This window comes from Engystomops pustulosus, chromosome 5 (assembly GCF_040894005.1).
Source record: "Engystomops pustulosus chromosome 5, aEngPut4.maternal, whole genome shotgun sequence".
In the NCBI taxonomy this organism is placed as follows: domain Eukaryota; kingdom Metazoa; phylum Chordata; class Amphibia; order Anura; family Leptodactylidae; genus Engystomops; species Engystomops pustulosus.
In genome coordinates, this window is record NC_092415.1 from 107,376,834 (window position 1) to 107,393,689 (window position 16,856).

At 41.6% G+C, this 16,856-nt stretch overlaps 1 protein-coding gene across 1 annotated transcript in view; it reads left to right on the plus strand.

Moving 5' to 3' along the window:
* Positions 1-2,320: 2,320 nt before the first annotated feature.
* Positions 2,321-16,856, plus strand: part of TMEFF1 (transmembrane protein with EGF like and two follistatin like domains 1) — a 136,295-nt gene continuing 121,759 nt past the window's right edge. The window contains exon 1 of the mRNA XM_072152824.1: positions 2,321-2,796. Coding sequence (XP_072008925.1) covers positions 2,589-2,796 — 208 coding nt within the window. The 5' untranslated portion in view covers positions 2,321-2,588. The remainder of the gene's footprint in view (positions 2,797-16,856) is intronic.

Below are 16,856 nucleotides of genomic sequence, written 5' to 3' on the forward strand. Positions count from 1 at the left end.
TTTTTTTAGCACTTTCAAGATTTTGTTCTTAGGTCTGTCTCTCATTTCAACAGGTTGGTGGATGAACCAACCCTATCTTTCTTGGGCTTGCAGTACAGTAATGTCACCTGTGTTTCTGGAAATGTATTTACTGTCTTTTTGTATTGAGGTTGGTTCTGGTAGTGTATTTGTGTACTGAACTTTGCTGGAGTTATGTAGAAAGTTTGGCAGTGCAGTTTTTAGACACTTTTGCAAGTAGTGTAACAAAAGGGGCATTGCCTCAGTACCAGTGTCAAAAGTGCCCCAAAATCTGGCATACTTTTAGGAGGTGTAAATTTTTCTAAAAATATGTATATTATGTCATAATTATCATCCAGCCACAGACACTGATAAATCTGGTGCAGTATAATACTGTCTGAGTCCCTCTACACTTTCTAATGTTAAAGGGGACCTACCACCACGATTCCGGACATGAGGCTACTAGTCGCGGCTACTCCACGCCCCAGTAGCCTTGTTCCTCCGCCTACCGGGAAATTTTTGGCGCGCAGCTCCTCGTAGCTGCGCGCCCTCGTGCGAATATCCTGCGTTCTGCGCATTTGCAGGACGCAAGCCTACGGGTGCGCGGCCGTAGCTCCGAGGCCGGCGCTACTGCGCATGCGCAGACGCCGGGTGCTCGGACGAGGGCGCGCAGCTACGAGGTGCTGCGCGCCGAAGATTACATGCTACTGGGGCGTGGAGTAGCCGCGACTAGTAGCCTCATGTCCGGCTACTCCACGCCCCAGTAGCCGCTTAATTAAATTAGCATATCAACTGATTAAAGTTTACAAAAGGATAGCCGGGACGTAAGGATTAGCCCAAAAAGGGCTATCCTTACGTCCCATTTATCCACCTACCACCCGTTCTACCTTTAGAGGTAGAATCGTGGTGGTAGGTCCCCTTTAAATGCTTCTCATAAATCTGCCCCAACGTGCAAGGGAATTTGCATATTTTACAATTCAATGCAGAGTTGTCTGGTATTTTTCCTAATTACATTAATGGTGGGCCCCAAAAATGAATTTTTTCTGGTGGACCCAAGGTATGCTAGTCCAACACCGATTAAAACCTTAGGACGTGTGTCTGTGGTGATTGTAGAGCAGTCATTGTTATAATTCACTGAGCACCATTTTACTTCTTGTACAGAGAGGACATCTGGGAACGCTGTGACCATTGTGACTAGAAGGACAATACAGTGGTAAGGGCTGATGATCACGCTGGTTTTATGAAGGGGGATGTGGACACATGACAATGCTACAGATGTTTGACCTGCATATTAGTGCAAGCTGTAAGGGACAGAATAGTACAGACTCTGTACACTACTATCATGCTTACTACACAGCATAAGTATTTACTCACTTACTACAGCTTCCTCCTATGGATTTTTTTCCCTATGGATTCCAAATTCTGCAATGCAAAGTTTGGAAGCAGAAAGCTGCAGCTTTCCAGCAGAAAAACCACTGTGAAATTTCCCCTTTTTAAGGTTATTTGTAATGGCAGAGGAAATTTTACATAGATTTGACTAGGATTCAGTGCATGTGAGTGAGACTTTTTGTAGTCCGTTCTCATACTTCAGAAACAATTCAGGCAGACATCTATCCCGTGATAGAAAAAGAATGTATGAAAAATCTGCAAATCAGCCCCAGGCAAGGTAATAGTGCTAATCTTCATGAGGATTTGTGGCACGTAAACTGCGCTTTCAGTGCAAAAATCTGCCACGAATTTCTGCTACGGATCTGTATTTAAAGATATAGACATGTGAGGTGTGGAGAAACCCTCATGTGGCATCTATCTTCATGATAGGCACCTCTCTGCAGGTGCCCAAGGACAGGGATGGCTGCAAATTTATTTGCAAAGACTAACTAATTGAAAGATAGTTCCCACACAAGCACAAACCAGCAACAATATATGACAAGGATAGAAGTTACTATCATTAGGATCCACCATGTTCATTCACTAATAAATCATGTGCACACAGCCTATTATCTGAGAGGAGATCCCTCCTGGATGATCAATTGTGTTACTGTATCTGTGAGCATACAGGGGATTATCAGTGGGTAATCTTCCATGCCAATGGTACCGGTTTTATAGATTGGCAGAGGGTCATAAGCTCTCTATACATGTATGTATAGTGTGACTGTAGTGAGAGCTCTCTATACATATATGCAGAGTGTGAGGCAGAGTGGAGCCTAGTAGTCGGCTCCTGATGAGGAGCATCATATGGGCTTTACTACCGACTAGAGGGAGAGGCAGGGGGCTGGCGTCACGTGTCCCCCACCATCTTCCCCTCCTCCTCCTCCTCCCCCTCCTTCTGCTCCACTCCGTCCCTTTGTTGTCAGCAGAAGCCACACGTATTGCGCCCATCCAGTGGCTGGTGACAGTCCTGTGCTGCCTGGAACAATAACCCGGGCGGGCAGTGAAGGGGCAATCAGCAGGAAGGGAGGGGCAGAACAGTGGTGCTGAGGATGGCTGACAGGCTGCTCTAGGTGCTGGGGGAGGTGTAGTGTGCCCTGGCTCTGGCTGCACATGTACCTACAGGGAATGAGGAGTAAGAGCCGGCTGCTGTGCGACCATTGATGCTCCTGGCCTGCCCTCCATCCCCCCGCCGCATCCCGCTTCTTCTCGCCATGGACGGAACCGCTGCCCCCCGGCGCCGGGCGCCCCTGGCTCTGTGGTCCACTTCTTCTGTGTTGGTCTTCTTCCTAGCCTTATCTGGCGTGCAGGCGTCCAACCAGCTGCCCAGCGAGTGCCACCACGGCAAAGGCAAGGGCATCAACTGCTCAGGTAACATGCCCGTCCTTGTAATACTGTACCTGTACCATGCCTGGATAGTGCACATAGCCAGACGTACCATCCATGTCATGTATATGTCTTGTATACCTATATTAATAAGAGATATGCTTCTCCGTTCCACTGGGCTGTATATGGAAATAGCTGCATATGTATTTGTGCTAATAGGACTTTCTATTGTCATAGACAAAGACCAGCGGCCACACTATAACCAGCGGCACTATTGTCTTACAGTATTCACGTCCTGCTGAACAATGGGATATGTAGGAAGATGATCCATCAGAGCCCTGCCACTGGCAGGTGGATGGATGGCAGGAGTCATTAATAAGCCGCACCCCTTGCTATTTGCTGGGCTCTTTCTGTCACTTTCTGGAGGAGCCCACAATGAACCACGTGAGCCCCTTAGACACAGAAACATGAAATGCTAGAAATAATGAAGGAAGCATCTGCTCCGCTCATGTATCATCATGGTATCTATAGGGTCCTGTGCCCTTCATTATGCTATGCCAGTCATAGGGTAACATTATATTGGAGAAATCTTCCATTCCGGTTGTTTAGGATTCATTGATGTACACTTGTGCTGCTGTGTACTTGACTTAATATGAAGTTTAGGTCAAGCTCATTTATTCATGTTGGGTTAATTTATTTCCATCCCCTAAGGGGTGCTTAACAATGGCATAATAACTGCAACGTATGCTAATCACTCATAATGGTGGATTTCTTCATCAAAGTCTCCTGGATACAAGGCGGAACCTATTATACATTTATACCAGGCCATAGAGGCATTGTCATTGAATGGAGTCATAAAATAATTACAGTGGCATTTGTTCGGCTTCATATTTAGCTGAATATTTCTTTCTGTGTTGTGGAGGTTATCCTTGACTGAAAAATAAACCTTTGTTAGCTTTGCTTGTGTATAAGATCCCCTATGGAGAAATGTTATATGTGTCGTGCATTGTGGACCAGGTCCATCTTGTGGGTGATGGAGGCCCCTTATTCCTATGTATGTATGCAGCAAGAGAGATGCACAAACATATTTAGGCAAAATATTAATTAAAAGATGGAAGCAGAAGTAGACATCATCTCATCATATATATTATGGTTGGCCACAACTGGTTCCTCTAGGTGGAAGAAGGTAAATCACACATACAGTAGCTGACTGGATTTATAATGTTGAAAAAGCTGTGTGACATCCCCTGTAGGAAATAGCCAGGGGCGTAGCTGGCAGGAGGGTGGGCTGATAAGGCTTGTGCCTCGGGGATGGAAGCCAAGCCAGCAAGTTTTCTGCCTTGCCAGGGTACCAGGGTAGTAGATTGATTCTTTGCCCTGGTGAGCTGGGGTCTAGTCTTCATGATTTTCAGGAAAGCAATTGAATCCTTACATAAAAACCTATTAAAGTGTCCCATTTCTCATGAGATGCAATTCGTTTTCTGCACGGAAAGGTTAGCAGGTTGGCATGTTCCACTTATTACCAACTTGCTTTCACATGCTATATAGGTCACTATTAAATTGTGAATGGTTGGACCAGTATTCATTTATTCTTTTTCCTACTGTGAAGACCAACAAAGAGAAGCTTCTTTAATCCAAAGATTGACACTTCGCCCGGGTGGATGTAGTCTCAGCGTGAACTGACCTCATGCTCTAGGGTTAGAAAATCAATCTCCAAATGAGTTCACATAACTGCATTAAAATATGCTTGAGGAAAGATGATATAAATTCAAGGATGAAAGACATCCCATTCACCTCTGTTTAACCCTTTCATGACCAAGGGTCATTGGTGCCCACATGTCCATTTCAATAGTTTCAGTTCTGTTCTGCTTTATGTATCATAACAATTTTTACTAAATGACATATGAGACTTTAACTTGCTAGGATACATTTATTAATTACATGTTTTATGCTTCAAGCATTAGCAGACAGATGACAAATATTTGAAAAAGAAAACTTTTTATGTTATTTTTCCCATTCAGGTTTTTTAATAAGTGCTAAAATTGAATAAATCATTACGATAATACGATATCTCAGTAATAAATGCAGTGTCAATCAATCACCCTTCACCAGGTTCAGCTACAGATGCAGAGGGTGCATGTACTTCTGTAAGCTGTCTCCTTGCAGCTCCTACATTCTGCCTTCAGCTGATAGACTGGAGAGTGGCACACTAAGGGGGATATTTATCAGGACCTCTGCGCACCGCCAGTGGCGCAGAGGCCCTGAAATAATCGCAAATGCTAGCTTATTGCTAGCTTTTGCGATTATTTTTCACAATCCGCCACCTTCACGCCAGTGGGGTGTGAAGGGGGGGGCATGGCCGGCGGAGCGGGGGGCGCAGCCAGACTGGAGTGGGCCGGCGCGGGGCGTTATTAAAACGCTGCGCAACTGGCAGCCCGATACATGAAGAGGCAGAAGCCTCTTCATGTATCGGGCTGCGAATTTGCAGCGGCGGGGCTAGCACGAGCGCCAGCGTATGATAAATATCCCCCTAAGGCTATATTTTCAGACCTGTGTCACCTAGAAATCTTTGTCATTTTCTGGTGCCATTTAAAGATGAGAATCTCCCTTTTAATATGGCTTTAGGATTGTGTTTCTAGGTGCAACAGAATGAAAAATTTCCACTCTGAAAGTATTCTAGTAGGGAGCCTACTAGAAAAACAATCCTGGTATTATATTAAATTGGGATATTCTCTCTTAAATGTGTTTCTAGGTGCTACAATTCAGAAGAAATAGCCATTTGAAGTTGGCCATTGTCATGATGTATTTATACATGATATTTGGTTGTACATAGGGCTTATATAGCCATATGGCAGTCCTGAAGGGGTCAACCAGGAACCCTTTCCCCTTAAATAAAGCAATTAAAGTCCTTGAAGTATCTGATTGCATATCTTGGTTACAACAGTTTCTTATATAAGGGTATGTCTCTCTGTTTAATTCGATAACTTGAAAGGGAATACACAGGCAGGCCCAGCCCCCAGTTTACTGAGTACTTTATTTACATGAATATATATATATATATAAAAGGACAGAGAGCTGGGAAAATGAAAAGGTGTTTGAAAGGTGGATAAACCATTTAACTTGGAAAAAAGGGCCACTTTTAATCATATGTATTTGTATATTTCCACCAAGAATAATGAAGGAACAGCACAAAACAAGTTTTAGTACATTTTACAGGAAAATTTTACAGCTGTTTAAAGGAAACTTTTTAAATGGAATAAAATTATATGATATGTAACACTATATACACTATTTTGGATCTGTAAGGAAAGTTTCTCTTTAACCCCTTAAGGACCAGGCCCTTTTTCGTTTTTGCGTCTTTATTTTTCACACCCCACCTTCAAAAATCTATAACTTTTTTTATTTTTCCATGTAGAAAGCTGTGTGATGGCTTGTTTTCTGCGTAACAAATTGCACTTCATAGTGATGGCATTTAATTGTCTATGCCATATACTGGGAAGCGGGAAAAAAATTCTGAATGTAGTGAAAATGGTGAAAAAACGCATTTGCGCTGTTTTCTTGTGGGCGTGGATTTTACGTCTTTCACTGTGCGCTCCAAATGACAGGTCTAATTTCTTCATTGGGTCAATACGATCACATGGATACCAAATTTGTATAGGTTTTATAATGTTTTCATACATTTACAAAAATTAAAACCTCCTGTACAAAAAAAAAATTTTTCATTTTGCCGTCTTCTTGCGCTAATAACTTTTTCATACTTTGGTGTATGGAGCTGTGGGTAGTGTCATTTTTTGCGACTTTTGATGACGTTTTCAATGCTTTTATTTTTAGAATTGTACGACCTTTTGATCACTTTTTATTGAATTTTTTATATTTTTCAAAATGGCAAAAAAATGCCATTTGCGACTTTGGGCACTATTTTCCGTTACGGGGTTAAACGCAGTAAAAAAACATTCTTATATTTTGATAGGTCGGCCATTTTCGGACGCGGCGATACCTAATGTGTTTATGATTTTTACTGTTTATTTATATTTATATCAGTTCTAGGGAAAGGGGGGTGATTTGAATTTTTAGGTTTTTTTAATATAATTTTTTATTTTTTATTTTTTTTAATTAAAATTTTTTACTATTTTTCAGACTCCCTAGGGTACTTTAACCCTAGGTTGTCTGATTGATCCTACCATATACTGCCATACTACAGTATGGCAGTATATGGGGATTTTGCACACCATCTATTACAATGTGCAGATCGCACATTGTTATAGATGGCCTAAAACATGATAGCCTCGGATCATTGTGTGATCCGAGGCTGTCATGGCAACGGATCGCCGCTCCCCGATGACGTCACGGGGAGCGGCGATCGGAGCCAAGATGGCGGCGCCCACGCGCCGCCGGCTCGTTAATGCCGTCGGCAGCTTTGCCGGCGGCGATGAAAGGGTTAACACCCGCGATCGGTACAAGCACCGATCGCGGGTGTTAGCGCCGGGTGCTTGCTTCATTGTGAAGCAAGCACCCGGCGTGTATGAAGAGGGCTCAGCCCGTGAACCCTCTTCATACTACCCCATGCGCAATAAAACGTACAGGTACGTCTTATTGCGCTATGGGGTTAAATCATTTGAAGGGCTTGAATAAAATTTCAACTATTGAAACACCCTTGCATGAGTAGAGAACATACTGTAACTCCATGCAGCTCATTTAATGCTAAGGTTACTGACAGCCATTTATGTTTGGTACGAAATGTGTACATGCTCCAGAAATAAGGATATTTGTAGATATTATGTCAATTACCAAATGTGGCCTAGCAGAGAGAACAAAAAAGACAAGCAGTTATCTGATATCTGATACCCCTATTTTCACTGTATGAAATTTATACACATAATTATTAGTTTACCCATTGGAGGAATCTATGACTACATTTCTTCTTTTAGCCATTCATTCGTGAATTTTGCAGGCTGCTTTGATCTAAGTTGCCTAGCAGCTTTTTAACTTCTATAGTACAAGGGACAGTTTTTGGGACTGCCCTTGTAAGGGCGGGAGTCATGGGGTAATAGGGTTAGACTGTTTAGAACCCCACACCTTCCTGTCTGTAATGACGATAGGCTCCCACCCAGCCCTACATCATCCTCGGGTATTGTATGCTGGTAAGGTAAGAAACAACATATATCAGTTGAAGGTATAATGTGAGCCAATCTGAGGCCGTTAAACTCTTTACAATATATTATCCGCCACCTAGCATTTTTGTGCCCATATATACATACCTGTTTTGTTGTTAGCCGTATTTTGTTCACTTGTTTTGTCTATCTGTATGTATCTCTTTGACACTGTACATTAGCGGTGTCAAATAAGAAGACATAACGCATCTCGCTCCTTAGTGAGTAGTTGCTATTTTTAGAAAATTTGTAATAAACTTGAGATTTTATAAATTACCTAGGTGCTGCTAAGCTAGTTTTGGTGACCACCATGTATTCTATAAAGGGAAGTTCTATGTAATAGTTTCAGGTTTGTGATACACAATAATAATAATCATCTACCCCTTGAGCATCTATTATATTGTTTAAGATGCCACATGTGTCATCTATGTTAACATCATGGCTGAGGAAGAATTAGTAGAAGAAAGCTGAAAGCTCACTGTCAAATATAGGAAGCTTCAAAAAGGTATCACCTGATTTCTTCACTCCTTCTCTTGTTTTGGGACAAAGCATGAAATGTTGACAATGCAGTTAAAGGGAACCTGTCACCATATTTGAACATTATTATTTAACCAAAAGTAATACCCATTTGTGCATGTGGTCAGCATTCTAAAGCTATCCTTATCACAGTTATGAGTATCTGCCTTTCTTACTGGTATAAATAATCAGACAAACAGGAAGACCTGCAAGCAACAATCAGAGCCCTCAGTCCCACATTCAGAGCCCACAGTCCCACATTCAGAGCCCTCAGTGCCACATTCAGAGCCCACAGTCCCACATTCAGAGCCCACAGTCCCACATTCAGAGCCCACAGTCCCACAATCAGAGCCCACAATCCCAAAATCAGAGCCCACAGCTTCTTTAGCATCAAACCCTCCGGTGTGGTATCAGAGTCAGACGTTCCCTGTGAATGAGCTTGTATCTTCACACTTCCATATGCCGTAAGATCTCTCCTCGCCAGTAGGGTGCAGGTCTTCAGGAACTGCTCCTAGAACCACACACTGGGCTGTGCTACTTTTTATACTCAGGTCTTTGCATACATTAATAAACAATGACATGTAATAAGAAGGTATGGAAGCAGCATGTTTTATTATCTCTTGGCAACAAAGTGTACAACAATCCTGGGGTTTCCTAAATAAGCAGTGTTTAAGTGACAAGCGCTTCCAAGATCCCAATGTGTGTTGGAAATGTTCTATGCGCTTGAACAGCTCTAGACAGACATATCATTTCACTCTGTTTTGTCACCTGTTTTGTCGCTAAATAAAATTCTTCCCATAGGTCTCAATTCAAGCAGGTTTCATTTTACCAGCTTTTGTTAAATGGCATTTGCATGGTTTCAGTCATCGTATAGCAAGCATAATGAAAAATGAAGAAAGCAATGCAGTAACCCCTGTTACAGTTTATAAAACTGTATAAAAATGTCTTTGTTGCCCCAAAACCAATCACATGCCACCTCTCATTTTTTAAAGCACGGTGGTAGGTGAAAGCTGTGCTGTGATTGGTCGCCATGGCCAACAAAGACAGGTTTATAAATCTCCCCTTATGTTTCTTAGACATATGTGTTCTGTATTGTTACATATTATCCTGAACATGTACCACATGCACTATAGCTTTTTCAGGCCATATCATGAATGTTTTATCAGAGGGAAAACACTGCTCAATGTGATATCTGTAAGAAGACCACAGCTATCAATACATTAAATAAGTAATCTTTTGTGGTATAGGGATATTTGGATTCCTTTGGCCCAATGGGCAGCTGTAACCTATGTACAAGCTATGCCCTTGTATTACATGAAAATTGATAATTTATCATGCATTTTCTTACTGTGCTTACTCCTGGTTGATAATTGTGCCATCATTTACTAGACATTATTATTGTACAGGGTCTTATGCCTTTTTGAGACCCCAGTGCATGACTAGGAAAGGCACCCTCCTACCGAGGCACTTCCAGGTGATAGTGTATTGAGCATGTGCATATACAAAACATTCAATGTGAATAGTGAGTATAAATTACCTCCGAAGCTAAGCTCGACAGTGGCCATAGCTGTAACCATCCTTGGTTGGCATCAGAAGGGACGTTCTGTTTGTTGCAGGTCACCACTGCAACTACGGTAATCATCGGCCTCAGAGGTCAAGGAGAGCACCACTGAGGCCTGTGTAGTTACCAGCCCTGAACAAAAAGTCACTGCTGACATCAACTGGGGGATGTGAATAGAGAGGAAGGATACACTCATGTTAAAATGGCGGAGCAGAGACCGGTGAATACACTTGCCCTCTCTTTGCTGCACCTTAAGAATAAAAACATAAACTTTGAAATAAGACATTTACATGTGAGAGGGAGTCCCAGGGGCTCTTGGTCTGATAGACCCCACTCATCTATAAGTTTACCTAGACAATAGTATATTTGAGGGGTCACATATTATACTACTTACTCTCTGTTGTGGCAACTGCCATGGTCTGTAGAACCAATGTTGTTAAATGCTGCTAGTCACAACTTAAAAGGCTGTAAAATCATTCAGTACCATTTAGTATAACAATACAACATAACCCAGTTGGTGCAGGTGTCGGTTTAGGTATAATAAGTAGTTGTGAGCTTGTATGTTGTCATTTCTTCACTCATCCCATACTTATTTAGAGCCTAGTTATTGTCTAAGATATAATGCAGAATTTCACATTGTGCACAAAGACTTTCTCCAACCTTCTATTACTGCTATTATATGTTTGCCATTGTACAGTAGCTTGTACTTTGTTTGTTTTAACTGACAAAAAAGAAACTGATGCTGTTACCCCCCATGGAAGTAAGAGACTTGTCTGAGTAAATGGCTTTTTAATCACTTCTTAGGCGAATTGTAGGGGAAATTTACTCAGATGCTTAGATTTTCTGTGTTTTCCCTGAGAAGACTGTTTTGAGGGACAACTTGCTTGGAGCTGTGAGCAATTATTGATTCTTTGCTCCAGTGAAGCTTTATGTCAGATCTTTTTTTATCTTCTGGCTAAGATAGCTGAAGCAGGCTGGGATCCTTTGTTAGGTTGGAGACCAGGCGTTTTTTTCCCTTTAGGTCATTAGGTGAGATCACTTGCTGATTGATGTTGCTGTCAGCTGTCCCTCTCTAATAATATATTTTATTTTGTATATAGGATCTGTCATTTATGCGCCTTTCCATGTCAATTTGGATTCTGCAGAAGGCTCTATCTCGGATATCAAATGTAGAATGTGTTTGGAGACTTGTAATAAAACCAGTGTTGGCTATTCTTAACATTCATTTTAATCTAATATGATGCTGTGAGTTTAAACCTGTAATCTCAAGTAACATCTCATTCCTGGAATAGTGGTCATAGAGGATATAATGTGGTGCAGGCAAGGGAAGGTTAATACATTCTATCAATTATGTTACCTTCAGAAACATTTCTATGGTCCTGCCTTGGATATCTTTAAGGGCTTTTAATTTTGACTAAGCCATTAGTTACGGATATGCTAAATATTTGTTGTCCCTTACCTTTCCACTAGTGGGTCAAGATATATTAACTAAAAAAGACAATATTAATGTGCAATATTGGGTAAAAAAATGTGAAATCCTATTTGTTTCTATATGTGCCCCATCCCAGTGGTTGTGATGATTTGCAGCCTGTCAGGGTTTATTTGGTAGCAGGTCATAGTATTGAATTTAATTGGTTTAATTGACATCTGCCCTGCAAATATGATGAACAGATATTACGAAAGAAGCTGTGCAGGGATATGGCAAAGCACCAGAGAATACATATGTGACCACCTAAGTTCCATTGCTTAATGTTATCACAGGCAACAGTTTATATATACAATATTAGGCCCCTAACTATTGAATAGTTCATTACTCTGTGACCAGTAGGGGTCCTAGATGGATCAGCTGTTCTGGCAAGCCTCTGGATGCTGAAACCTATAAACTGCATAGTGCCAAAAGAAGAAGGAACCGATTTACTTTATGATGACTGTACCAGGGAATTCCAGTCTGAATCTGTTATTTAATTCTGAATTTAACTTTTGTGTAGCTATTAGGATTTACCTGACATTTTAGTCCATCTAAATTTCATCCTGTTTGTACCATTCAGAATTTTCCAAATGAACCGTCTATTTGTCTTGTTTCTACTGTACAATTGCCTTATAAAGATAATAGTGCAAGGGCCGGGGCAATGGGTAGGGGTGGGTAGGCGACCGCCGCGTCTAAAGGGGTTAATCAGAGCTGCTGGGTCTAATTAGACCCAGTACAGCTCTGATCCGAATCCCCAATCACAAGTGTTCGCATCTATAAGAGCCTCAGTTAAGCCCCTTCCACACTGGCGTTTTTCACGCGCGAGTTCTGCGTGTGCATTTGACGCGCAGAACTTGCATTGCACTCTGTCCCATTGTATTCAATGGGTCTTTCTTCATTAGCGTTGGTTTTCACGCGCGTGCTTGCGTTCGTTTTCACGCGCGTCAAAATCGCAGCATGCTCTACTTTTGCGTGTCACGCGCGTTTTTCACGCCCCATTCAAGTCTATGGAGATGCATCAAGAACGCATTGCACTCGCAATCATTGCAAGTGCAATGCGAGTGCAATGCGTTTTAAACGTAAGGGTTGCTAGGTGACCAGAATAACAGTATTTCCCCTGCTCGAGAACGATCATTTAATTAAAAAAACACAATGAAGAACAGTGAAGAATAGAATAAAAACAGTGAACACAGTGAACACAGGATCATTTAAGAGAAAAACAGAATAGATTACAGATGTTCGGCACATCTGCTTACTTGTCGGGAGATACGCGCGGAACGGTGCGCCCAAAATAGCATGGGAAGAACAATATATATGTGTGAAGAACACATTGCAGATGTATTTAAACATCTGCAATGTGTTCTTCACACACATATATATTGTTCTTCACATGCTATTTTGGGCGCACCGTTCCGCGCGTATCTCCCGACAAGTAAGCAGATGTGCCGAACATCTGTAATCTATTCTGCACTGTGTTCTGCACTGTGTTTTTCTCTTAAATGATCCTGTGTTCACTGTGTTCACTGTTTTTATTCTATTCTTCACTGTTCTTCACATCTGCTAACTTGTCGGGAGATAATATACACGGGGAACAGTGAAGAATAGATCGCAGATGTTTGCAACTTATCAGAAGACATTATTTTTCAATTAAATAACACATTTTAATCCCAAACCATGGTCCCTTTGAAAAATGCTCGAGTCTCCCATTGACTCGCGCGTAAAAAAAAATGCGCCGAAAACGCAAAAAAAACGCTAACAACACGCGCGTGAAAAACGCAAAAACGCTAATTACTCCAAGGAAAAATGGAACAAAAACGCAGCCAAAAACGTCAGTTTTTCACGCATTGCACCCTGACGTGAAATGCAACGCTAGTGTGGAAGGGGCCTTATAGGGGAAAACTTGTAAAAGAAAATAAAGTAAAATTTAAAAAAACACACACACACAAAAAATATTAATAAATATTTATAAAATTACAATGACATTTCCCCGTATCATAAAAAAAATCCCCCGCTACACTACAAAAAGCATCGCCATAGTTGCCCCTTTTGCCAGAGACTATACATATTATATATCAAAACAACTGAAACAAAATAGGGAATTCATTAATAATGTTCATTTTGAGCTAATTTGAAAAATATAAAAAAGTACTATAAATTACAAAAAAGCCTTTTTTCCACTTTTAACCCGAAATAAAAATGGGGGAGAAAAATGTTTAAACTTTTATTACCTTTTTAACTAACTATGTGTCCCAAAAAAGCAAAACACAGCAAAAAAAGTTAAGGTAGCATGCAAAAAAAAAGTTATGACCCTTAAATCGGCGCAAACGAAAATTTGCTAAAAATGCCCGGTCACTAGAGCCTTTTTAGGCCATGTCACTAAAGAGTTAAATAATTGCTGCTCATGTTGGAAGCTTCATCCAAGAGAAAAGAACTTAGTTACAGGCTAAGGCCCCTTTCACACTTGCGTTTTTCACACGCCTGTTCTTTGCGTGCTTTTGATGTACAGAACTTCCATTTCACTCTTACCCATTGTAATCAATAGGTTTTTTCAGACTTGCATTTTTCACGATTTTTCATGATTTTTTAGTATTTAAAGTTTTATTAACCTTTTCACTTCCATAAAAGAAACAAATGGCAATATGACAAAAAGGTTACAGAGACAAAATTGCCTTGACATTAGCCATATAGAACTCAGGTGACTGTACGCGGCAGTACAATGTTTCAAATATTATTGTGTAGATTGCACAATAAGTACATAAAACATGTTGCTTGATATTCACAAAATAGTGGAACATTGTGGAGAAAAGAACAGTAAGAGAAAACAGAGGGAGAATAGATGAGAGAAGAGGAGAGGGATTGGGGTAGGGGTGAGTGCTGAAAGTCACAGAGGAGGTACGATGTTTAGAAGGGCTTCCACCATCTTCACAGACAATATTAATTGTGCAGTACATGGCAGGGGGGTGAGGAAAGGATTACCTGGCACTGGGGCCAGATGTTACAGTGAGGCGAGTGATCTAGGGGGTCTGTGCCATAAGCTCATTCACAGCCCACTTCGATTGAGGGTGAAATGTCAGAGTTCCACTTCCTGGGATGAGTGTTTTAGCGGCTTGAATGAGATGGGATGAGACTTTTTATATTTGGACACTGGCATGTGGAACATGAATAAGAGGGTTATCTCAGGTGTGTCAGGTATCGCGGTGCCTGTGACATCATGTGTTTCTTTATGTACTGTGGACCAGAAAGTATGTAGGTTCGGTCAATACCACCAAATGTGATGCATATTCATGTCGTATACTGTAGGATATCATATTATATTGTGCGGGAGGGTGCAGTATACCATCTTGCGAGGATTTTTAGCTTGTATTCTTGATGTTTGGTTGCTATAACTGACCTTTGAGAAACAATTCACTTATTGGGGGAAGGGGAAAAGGTTTTCCCGAACTGAAATTTCCATGACCTACAGAAAGAGGATGGGAATGTGGAGTAGAAGCCAAACACAAGCAAGTCGTTGTAGTTTTTAAAGGTGTTTTTCCATGAAAGAAAATTCTCAAATTGCAATCCCCTGGTAATGTTAACATTAACCTAACCCCTTACTTTACTGTTTTAATACTGTTTTAGATCCGATCATTCCCTAGGCTGCTGAGTGCAAAATTCCAGAGTGTGGGCGGGGACTCTCTAAGCGGACACATTGGGGGTCATTTACTAAGGGCCCGATTCGCGTTTTCCCGACGTGTTACCCGAATATTTCCGATTTGCGCCGCTTGTACATGAATTGCCCCGGGTTTTTGGCGCACGCGATCGGATTGTGGCGCATCGGGGCCGGCATGCGCGCGACAGAAATCGGGGGGGCGTGGCCGAACAAAAACCCGACGTATTCGGAAAAACCGCCGCATTTAAAAACCGAAAATGTGTCGCTTAGGGAGCGCTCACCTTCACCTTCTATGGGATGGTGCATTCCGGGGCGTTAAGATTATTTTCGGCGCTGCAGCGCCACCTGGTGGACGGCGGAGGAACTACCATCTTAAATCCCGGCCGGACCCGAATCCTGTGCAGAGAACGCGCCGCTGGATCGCGAATGGGCCGGGTAAGTAAATGTGCCCCATTATGATCCATCTTGTTATGTGGGGTGACAATGTGGCACATAGAGAGAGAGGAGATAGATGAGAGATGATGAGATCCATTAGATGCCTATTGCACATAATGACACAGTCGGCATTGCTACATCTCTGCTATTCCACAACACACTAGATTTGCTGTGCCTCCCCAGATAAACAACTTAACTGTGTGTAGTTTGTAGCTTCTCCTCTGGCTGCTGCAGGGTTGTGTCTAGGGGCAACTGAAATTGTGTACACCAGGACTGATAGAGACAGGTTGGACTTCTATCTGTGAATTGCTGTATTTTTGTTAATAATATTGAATTGGAGAATGTGTTATTTTGTTACATATAAGAAACTTGTCTTCATGGGAGGAATTCCCCTTTAAGTTTTTATTGGAGATGGTGAACAGTGGTGAGGGTTGTATCAGGGACTAAGACCCCTAAGAGTTGTATAACCATGCTAGCTTACTCCTATGTCAACCTTCTTACCCAAACCAAATTCTTTTACTTTGTATATAACTAAATAGTGTAGTGAAAGAGAGTAGCAGTTAGTGTCTGTCCCCCATTATGGACAACCATAAATTAGAGATAACACCTGCAAGGAAAAAAAACTGCTAAAAATACTGAATATTGAATACATATTTTAGCCACAAATAGTGTTACATCTCATGAATATATACCGTATCCTGAAAAATCATCCCAAAACATAGGCACATTATATAAAAACGTTTGTCACTCAGAATTAGGATCCAGTCAAATTTTAGAAATAAAGAAAATTTTTTTACTATTTTGAAACCTCATGCACATAATAGGAGCAATGACCTGTCCACACAATTTGTGACGAGATCAAAGCCTCCATAGATGTCTATAGAACCTGACCTGGCTGGGCGGCTGGATTCTATGGAGAGCGGAGGGGTGAGGAGTTCTGCGCCTGGGTTATGACGCGGGTGGGCACACAGAAGTGAGCAAGGAACCTAATTCTGTTTTTCCTGAGCTAGAACATTACTCAACTCCATAGAACTCATTATTCACATGCAGGTTTATGGGTTTGCAACCAGCACGAGGTCCTTCCAATCGCCAGGGATCTGATTTATAAAAGGCAGCTTTTCACAGGATGCAGTCCAGTCAGATCTTTGCAGACACTACCTCTGGATTTATTCTATCACATTTACATATGATACTTAAAAAAAACATATTTGGCACAGTGGCTGAGTGGGTAGCACTTCTGCCTTGCAGCGCTGGGGTCCTGGGTTCGAATCCCATCCAGGTCAACATCTGCAAATAGTTTGTATGTTCTCTCCGTGTTTGTGTGAG